At 36.7% G+C, this 20,832-nt stretch overlaps 1 protein-coding gene across 3 annotated transcripts in view; it reads right to left on the bottom strand.

Annotated features, from left to right (window-relative positions):
• lpar1 (lysophosphatidic acid receptor 1) overlaps positions 1–20,832 on the bottom strand; it is a 131,043-nt gene that overhangs the window by 24,074 nt on the left and 86,137 nt on the right. For all 3 annotated transcript variants that reach the window (XM_073913607.1, NM_001004502.2, XM_073913608.1), the window contains one exon: positions 1,046–1,800. In XM_073913607.1, coding sequence (XP_073769708.1) covers positions 1,046–1,784 — 739 coding nt within the window. In that variant the 5' untranslated portion in view covers positions 1,785–1,800. The remainder of the gene's footprint in view (positions 1–1,045; positions 1,801–20,832) is intronic.

Genomic DNA, 20,832 nt, shown 5'->3' with positions numbered 1-20,832 from the left:
AGGATTTTGTGACCTTAATAACACACGCGGCTTTCTGACGCTACCTGCCGAGTGCATCTAAGTTTCCGGGAATTGCTGAGTTTTTTTTTCTCTCATTCGCCATGCGGTATCAAACATGCATGAAAATACACGCTTAGAGCAGTTCCTCGAATCAAATATCGCGTTTGTCGCAAGAGACATGAGTGAATTCCCTAAATGAAAGAGCCAAACTGCAGTAAAGTCCACCATTTAATAATTTGGCAAATAATTCGACTACAGATGTCCATGTAAACACAGTCACATTGTCCGATGTGGGTGTGTATTTTGACTCTGAAACTCACGCGTGCCCAAATAGACACTCCCACACCAAGCCTCTTTTCTTCCTCCGACACTCCCCCCTAAACAGAGCTGGACACGCCCACTTTTCTGATTTTTTCCAAAGTAGAGGTGTGAAAACACCCTGCTGAAACGAGGGGGTTTCATGGCCCTTTAAAAATAGTACCGTAATACTCAAGGGGATTTAAAAAAATGCAAACATTTGCTATAAAGTTCGTTTATACTGTAGAATTATAGTATTACTAGAAATGTTGTGTTAATTCTGTTGGAACACATGTTTAACTTAAACTGAATTCTGCACTCAAAGGTCCACTATCCTACAAGTCTGTTTTTTTTTTTTTCTCTAATGATAATCAAACACATTTGAACCAGCTAAGGTGACACTTTATTTTGATGATCCATTTGAGTATTAGTGGACTGTCAGCTTAATATCTGTTGATACTGCTCCTTCAACAGACATTAACTGACTAGAAGAAACTTTGCAAGTACATGTCAACGTACACTAAACCCTAACCCTAACCTAACAGTTTACTTATAATCTAATGAAAATTAGTTGACATGTAGATGCAATGCAACAAACGGACCATCAAAATAAAGTATGACCCCAGCTTATTCTGAAACTTACATCAGCATTTGTTCAAGTTAACTACAAACTTCCAGATAATAGTCTTGAAGCATGCAGAGCCTAAAGGATTAATGATAAAAATACAAAAATTATTGGAGCACTTACCCAATACAATCACGACAGTTTTCAGCAAGCTCATCATAGTATCCCTGTTACGCCGTTGACCCGAGCTGTGCCGGGACATCCTCATGGTCCGCTGACGCACATACATAAATATGTGTGCATAAAGTACGACCATCACCACGAAGGTCACCAGGTTAAAGATTGCCCAGAAGCCCAGGTACGAGTTGCTGTAGAGTGGGGCCATATTGGAACAAGTGTCTATGGCGCAGATGCAGTTCCAGCCCACGCTAGGAATAGCCCCCATGACGATAGACATGGTCCAGATGATGACTATAACCACAACTACCCTCCGATTGCTCATGCGGGTATGGAGCTGCATGCGGAACACAGTTATGTGGCGCTCAATGGCTATAGCTAGCAAGTTAGCAACTGAGGCTGTAAGGCTTGTATCGATGAGGCCTTGTCGAAGCAACCACGTGCTAACCGTTAGCCTTCTTGTATTGGGCCCCGTGTTAAACATCAAGTAGAAATAGGCAAGTCCTGCAAAGAAGTCCGCGGCTGCTAGGTTAGCCATTAGATAGTAGATTGGAAAGTGAAAGCGGCGGTTGATGTAGATGGCCACCATCACCAGCAGGTTTGCTAGCATTATGAAAATGCATACTGTAATCCCAAGTCCCATGACTAGCTTGCTTACAGCGTTCCATTCTGTGGCCAGATACTTCTGACTACGATTGTAAAAAAAGGCTATGGTTTCGTTGTAGTAGCATTGTCTATCATCCATCCTGAAAGGTCTGTTTCTGAAAAATAAAGATACAAAAAGCGGTTTGTCATAACATGTTTTGCATAATTAATGGAATAATAATAATTTAATTTTACTGCCACACAAAGTAGCCACCCACATGCATTGAAGTCAATTGATTTATAGCCACAGGAAAAATAATTGAATCATTATTTTGAAATAAACTGTTGACATATCTTCTGTCACAGTGCATGAGATCATTTAAAATGCATGATACCTCCATGGAAATGCCTAATAAAAGCGTATTATAGACGCAACAATCGTTTAACTCAACAGAAATTCAGAATCTAGTGATATGTTTCACAGGCTTAAAGTAGTGTCATGCAATTTCCATCTGGCCCTGTTTTATTAGCATGTTACCTCATAATGTACACCAGGAAAGGCCAAGTAAACAGGAGCCTGCATAAACACAAACAAGGACAATGGCAGACTGTAGCTTGGGCTTCTAACTCTGAAATAAGCTATTAAACACATCTGTGAATTGGCCAGTTCTTCCTCCCCAAACACCCAGCACAGGAAACAGGCCTCATTTGGGGACTGCTAACTAAATTAACCCTTGTTATATGTACCAGAGTAAACATTTTAAGGTCAGCAAGGTTTTGTTATTTTAAAAATATTTCTCGAGAATCATTGTGACAACAAGAATTCTTCTTTCTAATAAATAAAATTTTAAAATTGTGTCATTATTAGCTGATATTTAGAATTTTATACTGGTCACTAATTTTCCAGTGGATACAAATGCACAAAATACACTGGCATTACAACCAAAACAAATAAAAACATTTGTGTTTTGGTGGGTTATTTGCATGATAACTGTAATCAGAAGACCTAAAATGGTTAAAAGAGCAGCTATTTTTATTTTGTTTTTTGCATTATTATTATTATAACAAGTACCATTATCAGTGAAAACTGTGTTTATAGGCATGTACAAGTAGTTAAAAAATATTTAACAATAACATTTGTTAATTTTGATGATCAATAATTTTAATTTGATCCCTCTTCAATTTAATATTAATTTCATAACTAGGCCGGTAATAAAGTGGCAACCACACAAGACATACATATACATATATACATATACATATACAGATATACACACAAAAATTGTCTAAAAAAAAGTGTTCTTTTAAACATGAACTCATTCGACCGATAAAAAAAGCATGGAATTAATTTAATTAAAGACTTATATATACAATAATTGATGCTTTGCTTACATAGCTTTGTTTATGTAGCTTTGCTTACATATTAAAAGGAAAGCAGCTATCAGACACTGACTAGACTGTTAAATTTATAAATATTTTAATCAAAATTATATATTTTTTTTACTATTTGGCAGTTTGGGAATTTATTTCACTAGTTTGACTTTGTGTGATGACCATTAAACATCTTTTGCCCTTTGACTTCCAGTTATTACATACAAAATTTTAGTTTTCTATTTAGACTAAATTCTTACACTAAACGGTTGAGTGTACAGTGAGTGCACAGTGTATAGTAAGGTGGCCGAGAGAAACACATGCAACTCCTAAAAAAACACCAGCAAAATAAGAAAAAAATCTTTGTCTGTTTGACAGCACACGTTGCAACTCCTCACAACGCATACACATAACAAAAGTTGCTGCATTTTTAAACACTGCAACCAAATGAATAAAACACGCTGCATTTTCTCACAAAGAAGTGAATATATATAATGTTTTTTTTGTTGTTGTTTTTTTTTTCAAGACCTGGTCATCATCCATATAATAAGATAACTATACACTCAGCATTATAAACCTACAAAACGTTCATTTTTTTCCGCTCGCATGCACTTATCTGCAACTTTGTGTGCTATCAATTGTTTAGAATTCAAATACCAAGCGAGAGTGGATGACCTTTCCATAGTTATTGTGTGCTCCAAAACCTATCATCAGCACACATTGGTCCATAGTGCTGCGAGAAACACAGACAGATCCTGTCATTGTGTGTCAGTGTGTTTTATCATCTCGCCTCAGGCCTCTGATCTTGCTAAACTAAAGGCAATGAACAAGAGCTGTCTGTGCACAAATGTCTATGAACTTCCTCTGTCATTGGAAGCTGCGCTCGAAGCCACGGTTTCAGCACTTTGCTAGCAGTCATCCTCAATGGATAAAGACGAAGGAAAGGAAATGCCAGAAAGGCCTTGGCTGAGCACATTTGATAACATTGTATCTTCACTGTGCTGCTGCGTCTCCTGCTAAAACCGCAGTGCACAAATGCTGCTTAAAGAAACCATGTGTGACTTAAAACATTTTCTTAGAAGGTGCACATTATATATATATATTGTTTTTTTATAGAAAAAAAGTAGTTTGTACGTAAATGTATAATGTGAAATAAAGAAATAAGTGAAAAGAAAAGAAAATTAAGTCAAACATGTGACAATCTCACAATTCCATGCAAATAACTGAATTCCAAACCAAAATTTAGAGAAAAAAGGAGGCTTTTATAGTAATCCAGATTTCCAAGTAGGTCAGCCGGCTACTTCTTGCATACTGTTTTCTAAATTTTATGAATTCGGACACACTACTCAGTAGGGATGTACCGATACAACATTTTAACTTCCGATACGATATCGATATTGCAGCCTTCAGTAGGAACCGATACCAATGCAAATCCAATATCAGCACAAATCATGAATACTTTACTTTTACCTATTTTTTTGAGTGGAATGTATGGCTATAGTTCAAACTAAATATGAACCTTTTACATTAGAATATATAAAAAAGAATTAAAGAATAAATATCAAGACCCTAAAAAATATTATAATTGAATAAACAAAAATATATTTTTTAAAGTGCAAAATACTAATTAAAGGTCACTTTAGTTATTTATGTTATACCATCAGCAAATGGTAGTAACAGCTGAGAGCAGGAACATAAGAAAAAACATGTATTGTTAATTGAGCAATTGCTAAAGGTTGAGTGCCCAAAGTTTCAATTTTACACTCAGCTACTTGATGAATTTTTGATCCAGTTTTGAGCTGTAAAATATCTGTCACAATGGGCAGCAGAAATAAGGAGTTATTGTTATGAGTTATTATAAGTTAATAAAAATGTGCAGTATGGTTAGTACAAGCATTTACATGATCAGATCTATTTAATCTGTGTTTGTATCGTAAGAAGATTATGGCTGTATCAATGCTCCCAAACAAAACATTATTAATTTTATAAAAATATATATTGCACATATTATCTTTAACATAAATATACTAGCTGAATTGAAACACACCTTTTCTCCACAGTACATAAAATAATGTGACTTTTAAGAATAATTTTATTTATCAAAATTAATTTTACTTGCATAATATATTGCACAGCTTCCACCCTATACTGCCCACATGGGAAAAATACAACAATGTAAATAAAAACAGAACTGCAGACTCATGTGCAAAGCTGACACTGTTTATCAGAGCACTTAATCTTTCTGGGCTTTTTAAAGAAGAGTTAAATATGGGAATGCCTCTACTTAAATTTTTCAAATAATGTTAAAAGTATTTTCCAATTAATACCATTTTTTCTTTTAAACTGTCATGGCCCTCAGCAATATAATGATTTCTTTTTCTTATTTAACAGACAATTAAAACAACAAAAGTTTTTAGCTTTTAACACCTTTTACATGACAGCTATAGAAAACGAAAGCAGTATTCGGGACATGTTAGGCGACTTAGAAACCCTGGCTGAATGAATTTTTTAAGACCCAAATAGAGGACATGTCCGGGAAAAAAAGGATGTATTGTCACCCTAAATTATGAGCTGCACCAGTCTATTTAGTAAAACGCTTTTCTTTCCGCGTGTCCTCACGCTCCTCCCAAAGCTATTACCAAAGTCAGAACAGATAGTTTTGTGCCCAGCGCATCTTTGTGGGCAGCAGAGCATCCGAGTCTGTAGTGTTTCTCAGGCACACAGAACCGGGCCACTGGGGTAAAGTCTTATGTGTGTGAAGCGCTGGTGTTGAATTGGGTATCACACTAAATGAACCACGAAATGCCATGACCGAATTGTAACGTAAACGTTTTAAATGAGGCTCAAACGATGTGCGGTACGTCGTTATTCGGTGCCTTGCGTTACTTAGCAGCGTACACAAAACAATGTAAAGACCGCTGGACGTGAAGTAATTAAACCAGTAACGTTAGAGATGTGCCGTTGTTGTCAGCGCGTGCTACCATTACAATAGGTTTTTATCGTAATAAACCATAACTTAGTGTGAAGAGCATGTTAAATCTAAGAGACTTTGCTAGCAAGCAGTGTTGTGATCACGTGGGCTTTGCACACTGACTCTGGACGCTGCTGGATAGAATAGCTTTAACGGAGTTTAGAGCGAATCAGACTGTTTATATCGGAGATTTTGAACGCAGTTCGATATAGTTTTTTGGACTGATATCGAACCAATTTCTGATATCAATATCGGATCGGGACATCCCTACTACTCAGCTCACATGCTGTTTTTAGCATATTATATACAGTACATCCGGAAAGTTTTCATATCCCTTCACTTTCCACATTTATTTAATGTTACAGCCTTGTTCCAAAATGGATTAAATTAATTTATTTCCTCAAAATTTCTACACAATACCCCATATTGACAATGTGAATAAAAAAAAAGCATTTAATTGTTGCAAATATAATGAAAAGAAAAAACCTGAAAAATCACATGTAAATAACATGAAGCTTTACATTGAGCGCGGGTACATTGTTTCCACTGATCATTCCTGAGCTGTTTTAACAGCTTAATTGGAGTTCTCCTGTGGTAAATTCAGTTAACTGGAAGGATTTGAAAAGGCATACACCTGTCTACATAAGGTCCCAGTAAGAGTGCATGTCAAAGTACAAACCAAGCATGAAGGCAAAGGAATTGTCTGTAGACCTCTGAAATAGGATTGCCTCTAGGCACAAGGCTGAAGATGGTTACAGAAAAAAATCTACTGCTCTGAAAGTTCCAATGAGCACACTGGCCTCCATCATCCATAAGTGGAAGATGTTTGGAACCCCCAGGACTCTTCCTAGAGCTGGTCGGCCATGTAGGTTAGGTAATCAGGGGAGAAGGGGCTTAGTCAGGGAGCTGATCAATAACCTGATGGTCACTCTGTCTGAGCTCCAGCATTCTTCTGGGAAGAGAGGAGAACCTTACAGTAGGACAACCATCTGTGCAGCAATCCACCAATCAGGCCTGTATGGTAGAGTGGCCAGACGGAAGTCACTTCCCGCCTGGAATTTGCCAAGGGGCATCTGAAGGACTCTTAAACCATAAGAAACAAAATTATCTGCACTGATGAAACTAAAATTGAATTCTTTAGAGTGGATGCCAGGCGTTACATTTGGAGAAAACCAGACACTGCTCATCACCAGGCTAATACCATCCATGGTGGAGGCAGCATCATGCTGTAGGGATGTTTTTCAGCAGCAGGAACTGGAAGACTAGTCAGAATAGAGGGAAAGATGAATGCAGCAATGCACAGAGACATCTTGAAAGAAAACCTGCTGCATAGTGCTCTTGACTTCAGACTTTGGTGACGGTTCTCTTTCCATCAGGACAATAACCCAAAGCTCACTGCAGAAATATCAATAGAGTGGCTTCACAACAACTTAGTGAATGTCTTTGAGTGGCCCAGCCAGAGCCCAAAAATGAATCCTATTTAACATTGAGAGATCTGTAAATGGCTGTACACCACTAAGGCTGTGAAAACGTACATGTGCTTTTTCAGGTCTTTTATTTTTAATAAATGTGCAACAATTAAAATAAATATTTTTCACATTGTCATTATGGGGTATTGTGTGTAGAATTTTGAAGAAATAAATTAATTTAATCCATTTTCTAATAAGGCTGTAACAAAAAAGTAGAAAAAGTGAAGCGCTATGAATACTTTCCAGATGCACTGTAGAAATGGAAGTACATGATTTTGGACGCAGTCGTTGTGTTCAAATTGGAAAAAAGTTCTTGTTTTACCCAGACATTAAAAAAAAGAGTATATTTTACAGCAGTAATCACAACACAGTGAAACCATGATATTTTTATCCAAGGTTATCATACTGTCAGAATCACATACCAGCCCATGCCAATCCAAGAGAAGGAGGAAAAAAAAACAAATTGCTAGATCAATCTCAGATCTCCAAGAAAAACATCTGAATTGTGAGATGTAGACTATATTAGGCCTGCACAATATACATTTAACTTCGATATCGCAATGTGAACATTTGCGATAGTCACATTGCAAGTAATTGCAATGTTGAGTGGAGATTATAACAGTGCATTTTGCATTTGTTTTAAGGGTTTTTAAAGCATTTAGGGATAAGCAATTATACTGTTTGTAAATTTGACAAATTAACAACAATTGGTTTTATTGAATTGTTTATAAAACAAAGACTATAATACTAATACAGTTTGACTCCTTGGACAAAGTTAATACGCTGTTCATTTAATGTGTAAAAATTTAAAACAAACAGATGGCCAACCAAAAAGTAAATCAGAGTTACACAATAAGTGGCCAACAAAAAATACAGATATTCCTCATATGTGAGTCCCATCTCACACTCAATATACTGCAATTACCACGTAAAAAAAAAAAAAAAAAAAAACATTAAAACCGCAACGTTTAAAAAAAAAAAGTTAAAGAATTAAAAATCGACTTAGAATGTCACTCAACAATTTTGTAATGATTTAATCAGCTGTAAGTTTGAAAATACACCGATCTTTTCTCCTCTAAAGCAGGTCGCACACCAGAAGCGCCGCTCAACACGGCGCGTACATGACAGTTTAAAGTACTGCACACCAGACGCGCACATTCGAATGATATTTAACATGAAACTAATCAGATGGCGCTCTGTGGCGCGGCTGAAATTTGAACTGCGTCTTGAGTCAGGACTGGGCGCTGCCGACAGGCGCCGACTTGCGACTATGTTTAGAATTCTAAAATGCAAGGCGCTGCGTGGCGTGCCGCCGAGCGGCGCTTCTGGTGTGCGACCTGCTTTAGGTCTCATTTGTCACCTCTGTCACCAGCTTGTGGATGGACAATGTCAACCATCTTTGCTCTGCTCAATGACAGGCTGATGGATGCTGACGCTGTGTATCTGCAAAATTATAAATATTTAAAATAGTCACTATCCTTATACATAAACTGCATAGATACAATCTAAATAACTACATTCTTGCTTAAAAAGTAAAAGCCTGAAAAGTACATTATGTTGTCCAACAGCTGCAATATTTGTCAAGGTCGAGTGAGTTTATTAATTTGCTGTCACTGTATGTGGGCGGAATGATACACAAGGGTAAGGAGGCTGTACGAGTTCTAATATTGCAGACTATCACACAGTTATCAGCTAATCAGATTCGAGAACCAAACAAAGCTGTTGTATTGAAATATAATTCTACTACTATTATTATTAGTCCATGAAAATAACAAGTTCCCACTTAAGTTTAAATGATATGATTATTTATTCTAGTAACTAGCCAGAAATCGCATATAAAGTTCATTAAAAGCAAACATTACAACAAAATATACTGTGCATGCAATCTTTCTGAGAATGAATTTGGGGAACAAGCAAAAACACCAGCCTTGATCCATTTCACAACTAGTCCCCTGCCTGTCTAGAAATACAATGCAGCCATTGTTCTACACTCATCCTGTCAAAAGGCAATGAAACTGGATTGCTACAATGAATAAATTGTTCACATTGGGGCATAGGCTCTGTGAGGCAATACTTTAATGTGATTCAGGCCCAAATGATGCTAATGTATACCCAAAAACTGTTAACAATCATGGAAGAATGAGGTACTCAGGTAAACCAGTGGTGCATTCAGCTTTTCAGGGTATAACTACTATTGAATATTTATGCCATGAGTCACTTTTGGGTTTGAAGGAAGTTGTGTGCTTCTGTCAAGCAAGTGTCACAGAACTTGTTTTAGCACGTTCTCCTGCCAAAACTCGGACCTTCATTTAAATTTGGACTTGGTGTGCTAGCTATATTTTTCACATTCCTTCTTAATACCCTTAGGCTCTTACAAGTCTAAATATTAGGTTCGGAGTGCACTTAAAGGGCATATCGTAGCAGTCATACCTGATTCTTTTGGAGACTAAAGGAAAGTAAATGTTTTAAATCAGCATTGTCATCTTTTCAGTAAAAGAAATGATACCTTCACAGAAACTAAATTAAAGTTACCAATACCTATGTTGGTATCTGGTTGTTTTTATGCACAATTCGTAATACTGCATGAAAAATGGTTAATGAAAAAAAAAAAATCAGTTTTTGTCTGATAAGGTAAGCCAAGTTTATATAGCACATTTCATACACAATGATAATTCAAAATGCTTTACACAAAAAAAACATGAATAAAACAGAATTAAACAATAAAATCAGATTAAAATTTGTTAAACGGATATAAAAAAAAAATGAAAAAGAAAAGAAAGACATAATAGTGGGATCTGCCGGACACAGCACAGTGCTCATTCAGTAAAGGCACAGCTAAACAGATGTTTTTTTCAGTCTTGATTTGAATGTGCCTAATGTTGGAGCACATCTTATATCTGGAAGCTGATTCCAGCCGCTGGCATAATAGCTTAAGGCAGATTCATCTTGCTATGACTAACCCCAAGATCTAAGTGATTTTTTAGGTTTGTATTCATTCAGTGAGCATATTGTAATGTATTGAGGTCATAGGACATTTAGTCATTTATAGACATAATATGTTAAAATCAATTCTGAATGTAACTAGGAGCCAGAGTAGAGACCTGAGGACAGGTGTGATTTGCTCTGATTTTCTAGTTCTGGTCAGAATCCTGGAAGCATCGTTTTGGATGAGCTGCAACTGTCTGACTGTCTTTTTGGGAAGGCCAGTGAGGAGTCCATTACAGTAAAGGCTGATTTATACTTCTGCGTCAAACGCAGTCGCCACTGGCTTGCATGGTTAAGTATTGGTAGAGCTACGCATCGATGAATTTGCTCTTCAGTGTTTGAACTCTTAGTAATGATTTAAACCACACTGAACTGAGCTAAACTGAACTGAACTGAACTTAAACACTAAAAACTGAACTACACTGTTCCAGTTACTATGACCATTTATGTGAAGCTGCTTTGACACAATCTACATTGTAAAAGCGCTATACAAATAAAGCTGAATTGAATTGAATATGCTACGGCGCTAACGAATAGCCCTTCGCCGTGGCTGTCGGTGTCACTGACGTGCACCTCTCAAAAAATGTAACTACACGTCGCAAAGACGCATAGCGCAAGCTCTGTGATTGGTCGGCTTGGTAGCGCTGACATGTCTGTGCGGGACCGAGAGTCGTGTAAATGTAGCGATTGTTTACAATTGTGGAGTCCCGTGAAGGAGCTCCGGATGGAAAGATTTGTTTTGGGTTCACCTTATAGTTAAAGTTGTTGCACGTCCGCCGGTTCCTGCCTCAAAATGAGCGAGTTTGAGCCACTTGTACATCAAGGAAGTGTTCAGGAAAAGCAAAACAGTAGTGAAGAAACTCGACACAGAGGAGCATTAACACCTCACTGCCAACTAGCGTTTCAGAAGTGTTAATGCAGACCAACATAAACAGCGCGCAGAAGTATAAATGCAAAGCTACGCGCGTTGCATGCGCTGTGGGTTACGCCGGTCACTTGACGCAGAAGTATAAACCAGGCTTAATCCACCCTGTTGCTGATAAGAGCATGAGCAAGTTTTTCTAAGTCCTCACTGAAAACAAAGCATCTAATTCTTGCAATATTTTGGAAAAGATAGTATGTTGATTTACTTACTGCTTCACCTTGGAAACCTCATCCCTGCTCCCAAATGCAATGACTTAAGTTCTCACTGCATACGAAAACAATGTGCATAAACTACGATGGAAACACATTTCCTGAACAAATTAAAGCATGTTCTTCGAGAAATTATGTGATTTTATTTTAACAGATCACGTGATAACAAAAATGAGTGCGATAAGATGGCATTAATAGACAAACCACTGAACTGATCCCATTGTAAAATGTCTGAAATGTTGTTTTGGTCATTCGAAAATCCCTTAGCTAAAGTCTGTCATTGAAGCAGTTTGGTGTCTTTATCTCCCCCAATTGTGTTGAGTGGCTGCGCTCCCAAAAAGCTGTTCTAAAATCCTCTAAATCGCCAGCACATTCATTGCACTTTGTCTTCTAAGGCTTAAGTAATTTGTTATAACACAAAAAGGCCCACTGTGCCTTCTCTTTCCACAGTAAATTGCATTTTTTTTTTTTTTTGATACTTGGTGGCAGTTTATCGTGAAGTAACTTTTGTGATTTTGTTCTCTGTGCAAATTCACAACTGAAACATACTGTAGCAAATTTAAAGAACATAAATACATTGATTTGAAAAAAAAAAAAAAAAAACATACCAAAATATCTAAACTATTGCACAAAGCCTGAGGCAGAGTATACAAAATTGCAGATGGACTACATAATTTACACAAAACCAGTGTGAACTTGGTTAGTCACTGCTTTACAAGAGTGTTCTGTCAACACGGGCCACCATCTGCTCCACTTCTTTGGAAGTATCCTTAACCGTGACATACAGAATGTTAGGCCTTGAAACACAAACTCTACCACAAAATTCTGCAAAAAAAGTATATTTACTTTGTATTGGCAGTTTCTCTGTCTCATCTTTTTTTTCCAGAGCCTGAGATGTTAGTTTGGCATGCTAGGTGGATTTCCTTTAAAATGAGGAAATGGGAAAACATAACCAAGCTTACATAAATGCTGTTCATATTGTCAGGTATTTGTTACCAGTACATGACAGCTCAGGAATTTGAATGTCGTTTTGCCCCCAAGTTATGAAAAAAAAAAAAAAAAAGTATGAGTTTATATGGGTTTCACAGCAAAGTATGTTCTCTCTTTTATATGGTTCCTACTAGTGGTGTAACAATGATAAGAAAACAATGATATAATCAAATATAACACTGCATACTATATATAATTGTTACTGTACAAATTAATGATTAACCATTTTCTCTATATGGAGAGTGGTTTCTTTGTCTTTTGTTGTTTGATAGATATTAAAAGCGAACAACAAAAATAAGATGCTTTTACTTTAACCCTTTAATTGCCTACTCTAACAAATGGTTGTCCATATTTGACTGTTTTAAATAATGACTGTTAAAGTCATTTAAAGAATGACTGTTTTAAATATTTATTTACATTTATTTATTTAAATAATTTTATTTACAGCATTGTTGGCTTACAAAAATCGATCAAACAAAGATAATCCTGTTACACTACTACACTTAGGGTGTACTCACACTATTCTATCCGAATCGCGCCCAGGCCCATTTCCCGAATCGTTTGAGAAGTGTGAGTGCTCTGATTTAGGCAAAGGCATGGTACACTTGGCCTATCCTGGCCTGGTTGGAAAAGGTGTGCCAGAGCACGGTTCACTTGGGCTTTGGCGCGGTACACTTGTAGTGTGAGTGCAAAGCACGCCTAAGCCCGAAACTGAAGACGAGACGTGACTTTTAAGGGATTGTTTCATATGGATTTATTAATCATTCTTATTGTACAATGAAAGCAAACTGTCGTAGATTATTAAAACGCTAACCCCTTACTGCACGACAGCTGCACCTTTAGCAAACCCCCCTAATTCCTGCAGCACAAGGACTGTATGACTGTTTAAGGTCATCCGTTGAGTAAAACATATGCTGGATAAATTTGTGGTTCATTCTGCTGTGGCGACGCCATATGAATAAAGGGACTAGGCCAATTGAAAATGAATGAATTAATGAATAAACTGGTCTTACACTTCATATTTTAGGATTTTACGTAGTATAAGTATTAATACTGGTACTTTTACCATTTTTACCAAATTATGGGATGTGTTGAAAAAAATGCATTGAGTGTGTTAACTAGTGCCATTAGGAGTTAAGCAATGCAATCAAATTTTTCATCTTGTTATTGTGTCAGTTAAAGGGAAAAGACACATGCAGCACAATAAGGCATAATTGAGTACACCTCATTTTGAAAATAAATATTTTTATCTATTTCTCAATGAATATAGGCAATGTATTTAAACAAAACCGATTTCCTAAACAGATACTGTATATTGATAACAATAATATTTTAATCACTCAGCTTATTTTGAAATTAAAAGATCATAAAATAAAATTTTAGCAAAATATTGCAAAAAAAATTACAACCTAGAAATATGTAACAACTTTTTTTTTTTTTTTTTAGGTCTTTTGATTTTTCCTCTTTTTCAAAAATTGTATTTAATATATTTCTATAACATATATATTTGGGTATACTAGTTTTGGAACGTTATCGTAAGATATTTTGTTAGATAATCTCCATGTTTGGCTTTAGAATGGCTAATCTGTGAATATAATATTGTATAGCTTCTTTTAAAAGATTGATTTGTAAGGGGTGAACTTGTAACTTAGCACTATACATTATATAATCAATGCTGAGAAGAGCAAACAATGCCACAGACAAATGAAACAAATAAATGCCATTAACATTAGTTTTCTGTGTGTTTATGTCTGATATTGCACATGCCATGCCATTGCTCACTAGGCATTCATTTACATTACATTAGTTCCTTTTGTTGAGGTAAAGTTGATTTTATTTTCACACATTCAGACTTTCTTCTTAATTACATAAGTTCAGAAAAGGATTCTTTGCAAATTTTAAATAGTGAAACCATATTAGCAGCCAATGGCTTTCAAAGTGTAATATTGCTTAGGTTCAATTAAATAGTGCTAATGTTGTTAGAAGTAGGGATGTACAGATCCGATCACATGATCGGAAATCGGCCCCGATCACACGGTTTCAGACTTGACAGGAAACGGATGTTACCTCTCAATCCGGACTCAAAGTAAAAAAGTACAACAAGAAAGCAGCTTGAAGAGAAAAGTGCGAGTCTGCGGTCTGGAGATATTCTAAAGTTGATGAGAACAGAAACAGGCTTAAACCTTACAAGGTAGAGATGTTAGATTCATTAAACATACATTTTTGATAACAGTTGTTGAATGTTAAAATAAGGTGAATTAAAAAAAAAAAAAAGATTCATCCTGGATCTGTTTCTTTACTTTTTTTTTTAATGTTATATAGAAGTATCGGATTGGGTTTCGGTATCGTTAGATACTCAAAATCAAATGACTCAGACTCGAGAGCAAAAAACACCTGATAATATCATCCCTAGTTTGAAGTCATACTTGCATGTGATTTCAGACAGAACATTCAAAGTACCATGCTAAACAATACAGAGAGCATGTCACAAGTTGTCACTAAACGAATGTGCAAATTTAAAACCAACTTCACCTCAATGTTCCCTTTGTGCTGTGTTTCCCTACAGATATTGGATATAATTTAGTTCCACCAAAAGACATTAATATACCAGAAAATATTTCAGTTTATGTAAAAATCATTCAGGCACATTGATACATCACACAATTTTAATGACCTTGTAAATTTAAAAGCGGACACATTAAATTATGTGACAAAAAAAAAATAAACAGAGGAAGACATTGCGTTCAATGCTTTCAGAGCCTCCGTCTCTCTCTCTCTCTCTCTCTCTCTCTCTCTCTCTCATAAGAGCTTAATAATGATATAAGCCATAGATAACTGCTAGACATACTGGTTATTTTCCAGCATTATGAAACACTGGTCACCCCATGTTTACAAAGTATAATGCCTAGTCTATGGTAAACTGCTATCTCTAAAGACCCAGTCATGTATGACACATCATACAGCACCCACTCACTGTTCGACAGACTACCGTGTTCAACCAGACACACCTCTTGAATTCAACAGAACTCAAATATTACTAAAATGTTTAAAAATGATCAGAAACTTAAGCTGCTCAACTTGCAAGCTCTGGGTACAAGCCGCGACCATTTAAGCATCAACAATGTCCATGAAACATCTCCCAATGGAAACAAATAAGTCAGAGCAGGCTGGAGCTAAACAGATGGCCATATTGAACACCTTTGGTCAACAGTAATGCAGTCAAAGCCTCTTGGCAGCTTTTGGTATGTGGCAATCCACTACAGAACTGAAAGCATGGAGTTGGTTAGTCTGGTTTAACACCACGCCACAGAGAAGAAGCTAGAAGGGATGCAATCCAAGAGAGGCAGCTGTCTTTCTTGAAGTTAAGAAGCTACATAACTAACGCTTGGATGGTAAGCCAAAACTGTAATATCTGGGCCGGTAGAGCCAGTGCATTGGCTAAGGAGACCTCTGTATGGTCACTATCACTGTCTTAAGAAACACTGTCCCATAAATACATTTTTATGTTAATGTTTGATGTAATCTCAATTTAAATAGAAAGACAGAGTGGGACAGAGTAGCTCCTTCCTCTATTTTTAAAAATAGTCAATTGTATTCTGTTTAGATAACAACTTTGTCAGTCATTAACATGAAATCAGACTTCATTCACTCTAAAGGAAGTCATATTTACATTGTCTGTGTAACAAGGGGTCGGGGTGACAACATGGGTTAGGTCCAAATGCAGTTTAATTAAAGAATCGTCAGGCAAGTAAAGGTCAAAACAGGTGGAAACTGGAGCATACAGGTAATCCAAAGAGTGGTCAGATAAACAGACAAATGGTCGAGATGGGCAGCAAAACAACATGAAAAATAAAACAAACATGGGTCAATAACATCGAAAGACAAGGAAGACGCTTACTTAATGCTCGTGGGGGGAAACAAGACTCCATATGTGTGTGTGTGTGTGTGTGTGTGTGTGTGTGTGTGTGTGTGTGTGTGTGTGTGTGTGTGTGCTGTGTATTCTTCTTCTACTTCTTCTTGCAAATTTGTTGGCAGTTGACAAACAAGGGAATGGGGTCTTTCCGCCACCAGCTGGTATGGAGTGTGGATCATTATGACTTATCCCACATTTCATTTACAAAATCCTCTCCCTCAAATGTATATTTTTGAGATACTGCAGTAAAAAGTTATAGCACTTAACTAATTTAAATTGTAATTTTGTATATTACTTAATTTAAATGGAACGTTTATGACTTCCAAAATCTTACTAAGAATCAGCGTTTCATACTTAATGTAGTGTGATATAACATATGCAATTGTCTCTTCATGTTCCTTTACCATGTTTGCCCATTTTAAGTATTTAGTGTTGTGTGACCAAATCTCACCCTACATTAGATATTATTATCTCCTCTCTCCTGTTTTCCCTTCACTTCTTAATTCTCCTACGGTATTTTCTTTTGAATTCTAAAGCCATCGACGCCTTTTCTCACCCAATTGTTTTTGCCACATTTCCTTCATTCTATTTTAATAATACTCTTATTTTTACTACTACTTATACTTACATTTGAACTAATGTTATTATTTTTAATGCATGTTTTGCTTCTTTATCTGCAATTTGATTTCCTTGGAAACCAATATGCGACGTACTCATAAAAATATTACAGTTCTCCCCATCATTTAAATTCTTTATAATATTTGCATTATTTCCATTAAAATCTCTGGTCTAGATTTTGATGTACTATGCTGTAAACTAGTCAGTGATTTCAAAGGTCTTATGTTTTCTACCAATTTTTTTGCCAATAACAGTGCAAACTGGGCACGTTTGCCTAACAGCAAGAAGGTCGCTGGGTTGCTGGTTCGATCCTCGGCTCAGTTGGCATTTCAGTCCAAAGACGTGGTACAGGTGTATATATATATGTTTCAAAGTGTATAACAGGAATGTGTGTGCCTTTTACAGTTCCGAGTTATTATTTTTTGTTTTTTGTTTTTTTGTATACATTTGTTCATTATCTTCTGAATATGGACTGTCTATGTAATTGTCTCATCAAATTTCGAAGTGCAAGTGTTTCGAAACACTGCACCAAAGCATGATCTGTCTATCCAGGTCAAGTGACTAAGGTTAATATAAACACCAGGTCATGTAACTGAAGTGATTCAATGCATCAGACATTTCAGAAGCTTTGCGAGACCTGGCGAATCTGCGTTTGACTGACAGGTTCAGAAAAAAAACTCTATTTCCTTTAGCCTAGTGGACCATGCGTGTGCACAGAGGAACTGCGCTGCAAAATGACCACTATGTGTCACTGTTGAAATGAGTTTTGAAACATTTCAAAGCTTCGACACATTTGCTTCAATTGTTTCAGTGTTTCATGAAACCCACCTCTACCAAAAACCTCTAAACTTTTTTATTTTTTTTTACTGTTTCCAGTTCAATTCTTGATTATATAATTACATTTTATTTCCATTTTTTTCTTGTAAAAAAAAACAAAAAAACATTATTTTTGTCTTATAAACTGAAAATTAAAACCCCATTTATATGATATTTTTTCTACTTTATCTAAAGCCTCCTGTATCTTCTAAACAGTATACTTAATGTTCCTTCCCATGTGTGATGTGTATAGTTCATGTCATCAGTCTTCATGAGCTTTAGCTGAGTGAGAGTATTTAGGAGTGTATAGGTACTGGTGTGTGAGTGAAGTGCATGATGGTATACATGGTTTGGTTAAGTGGCTGATGTGTAATTGTGTATGTGTAGTAAGCATCAAATGGATTTTATCTTCCTTACACTGGCTGCCTGTTAAGTTTCGTATTGAATTTAAAATATTGCTTCTTACCTATAAAGCTTTTAATAATCTAGTTCCTGTTTATCTAACCAACCTTCTGTCTCGCTACAATCCAACCCACTCTTTACGATCTCAAAACTCAGGGCTTTTGGTAGTACCTAGCATAGCAAAGTCGAGTAAAGGAGGTCGAGCCTTCTAATTTTTGGCTCCTAAACTCTGGAATAGCCTTCCTGATAATGTCCGAGGCTCAGACACACTCTGCCAATTCAAAACTAAATTAAAGACCTATCTATTTAGTAAAGCTTACACTCAGTGCATCACTTAGCATTATGATACATGAATGTGCCCCACACAGGTTTCTGCATCTCGCTTATATACACTACGAACAGTAGCTACACTAATTATTCTCTTTAGTCTCTATTTTCACCTGGGGATACTCATCCCGAGGCCCTCAGACTATGCAGCGCCACTGATTCGATCTAAGACCAGCATCGAGATGATCCCAAGGTTTCCATATCCTGGGCCAAGCCGTATCTCGAGCAGCTACTGTGATGGTCATGGAGGTGTGAAGCGCATAAGACTGTGACGCTCCAGGGACAGACAAGTTTTTGCTGAGGTCCAGCTTCCAGCCTCCGGTGCCTTGACTGTAGCTCTGCACAAGACGTTTAGCTAGTGGAGAAATGGTTGTGCCCAAGTGAGCCTGGTTTCCTCGAGGTTTTATAATCCTTCACTTTTGCCAATTGGTGAAGTTTTTTCCTCATCACTGTCGCCACTGGCTGGCATGGCTCGGAATCTGTAGAGCTGCGCATCAATGGATTTGCTCTTTACTTTCTTGACTCAAAGTAGTGATTATTAAACCACAATGAACTGAGCTAAACTCAACTGAACTTAAACACTGAAAACTGAACTGACACGGTTTCAATTTACCATGGTCTGTTGGGTGAAGCTGGTTTGACAAAAACTACATTGTAAAAACACTATACAAATGAAGGTAAAGTGAACTGAACTGAATGCTTTGCTATCCCATGATGCCTCACAAGAGAATTAATGAATGGCAGTGAAGCGATGCAACTGACGCGGGTAGGTCATGTGATCATGACAAAATTTATGTATGCAGATGTAGTACCCGTAGTACCATTCAAAATGCTCACATTCATATTGTATAGAATGTAGTTTTCTAACGGCCAAGTAGTATGCTTTAAATTCAAATGGAGCACCTACTGAGTAGTAGGCAGTTTCAGGTGCAGCCCACATGTTACATTAAGGCTAACAGATCAGTACTAAAACCTAAACAAACTTTCATTTTGATCTCATGGGGACTTCAAGTGTTAGTCATGCCCTGTAATGGGCACCCATCTGAAAAGCTAACAAAGGGCCATGGTATCCAGGTCTTTACCATTTGTATTTGGTTTTCATTGAAAATACAAGTCTTCGGTTTTCCATTTACTTCCTCAAGCACTATTTCTGATCTTACTTCTGAAAACAGTAGACTGATGACTCAAATAAGACACAATTCCTCTTAATTTGCATTTCAGCAAACCAAACACTTCATTGTCTTACATTGACTTACTGATCTCACGTCCATGGTGACAACACAAGCTTATGGTATGCACAGTCAAATAAAGGAATAACAAATACATAAACACGATGAGGACTTCAAATTAATTAGGCAATCATCATTCATTCATTCCTTTATTCATTAAGAAGTCGCCACAGCAAAACGAATGACCAACTTATCCATCATATGTTTTACACAGCGTATGCCCTTCCAGCTGCAACCCAACACATCCATGTACATCCATACACACTAAGCTTGCCACGATAGAAGGTTTTGGATTTGATACCGGTTTTAAGACGCAACACCGGTGACATCACTTTTTCACCGTGACACTGTCCCCGCATATGTTTTTTTTTTAAGTATTAGTTTTTTTTAATTAAATATTTATTTGAATTAAACGGGAAACATAATTCTAAATAATTTACTTAAGACGAGAGCATGCACTATAATTATAATCTGAACATATAGCTACAATGCATCCTATTTCATTTATCACATGAAGAGAACGAGAGGAGTCGAATTTACAGAAAAACAATGGCGGGCGATTAAGTGTCAAAATGCAATGCAAAAGCGCCTGTTTGGCTATATTTTGGGTTCAAACCAAATGCAAAAAGAGAACCTGAAGACGTTAATAAGGCAATCTGCAAACTTTGCCTGACAAAGGTGGCATCAGTTGGAGGAAACACAACTAATTTATACACTCATTTTCAACACACCTATACTTGATGTTCAACTATATGTGGGTCGCGGGTAGATAAGATCAATAGCCATAAATACGCAACGCATACTCTAATTTTAAAAATCATGCGACCATCATCTCACAATGTTTAATAATAAATTATCTTCTTTTTTTATTAAAACGAGTGATTTAGCAATGACGCGCCATTAATAAGCCAACTGCAGAGAAACAAAGCAGCTATCGTGGCAACAGCCGTGGGCACTTTTTCCGAAGTTCAGCTGTTCTTTTT

The sequence above is a fragment of the Danio rerio genome, chromosome 10 (assembly GCF_049306965.1).
Source record: "Danio rerio strain Tuebingen ecotype United States chromosome 10, GRCz12tu, whole genome shotgun sequence".
NCBI lineage: Eukaryota > Metazoa > Chordata > Actinopteri > Cypriniformes > Danionidae > Danio > Danio rerio.
The sequence above is the reverse complement of the archived record's forward strand: the minus strand, read 5'-3'. Positions and strand labels throughout refer to the sequence as shown.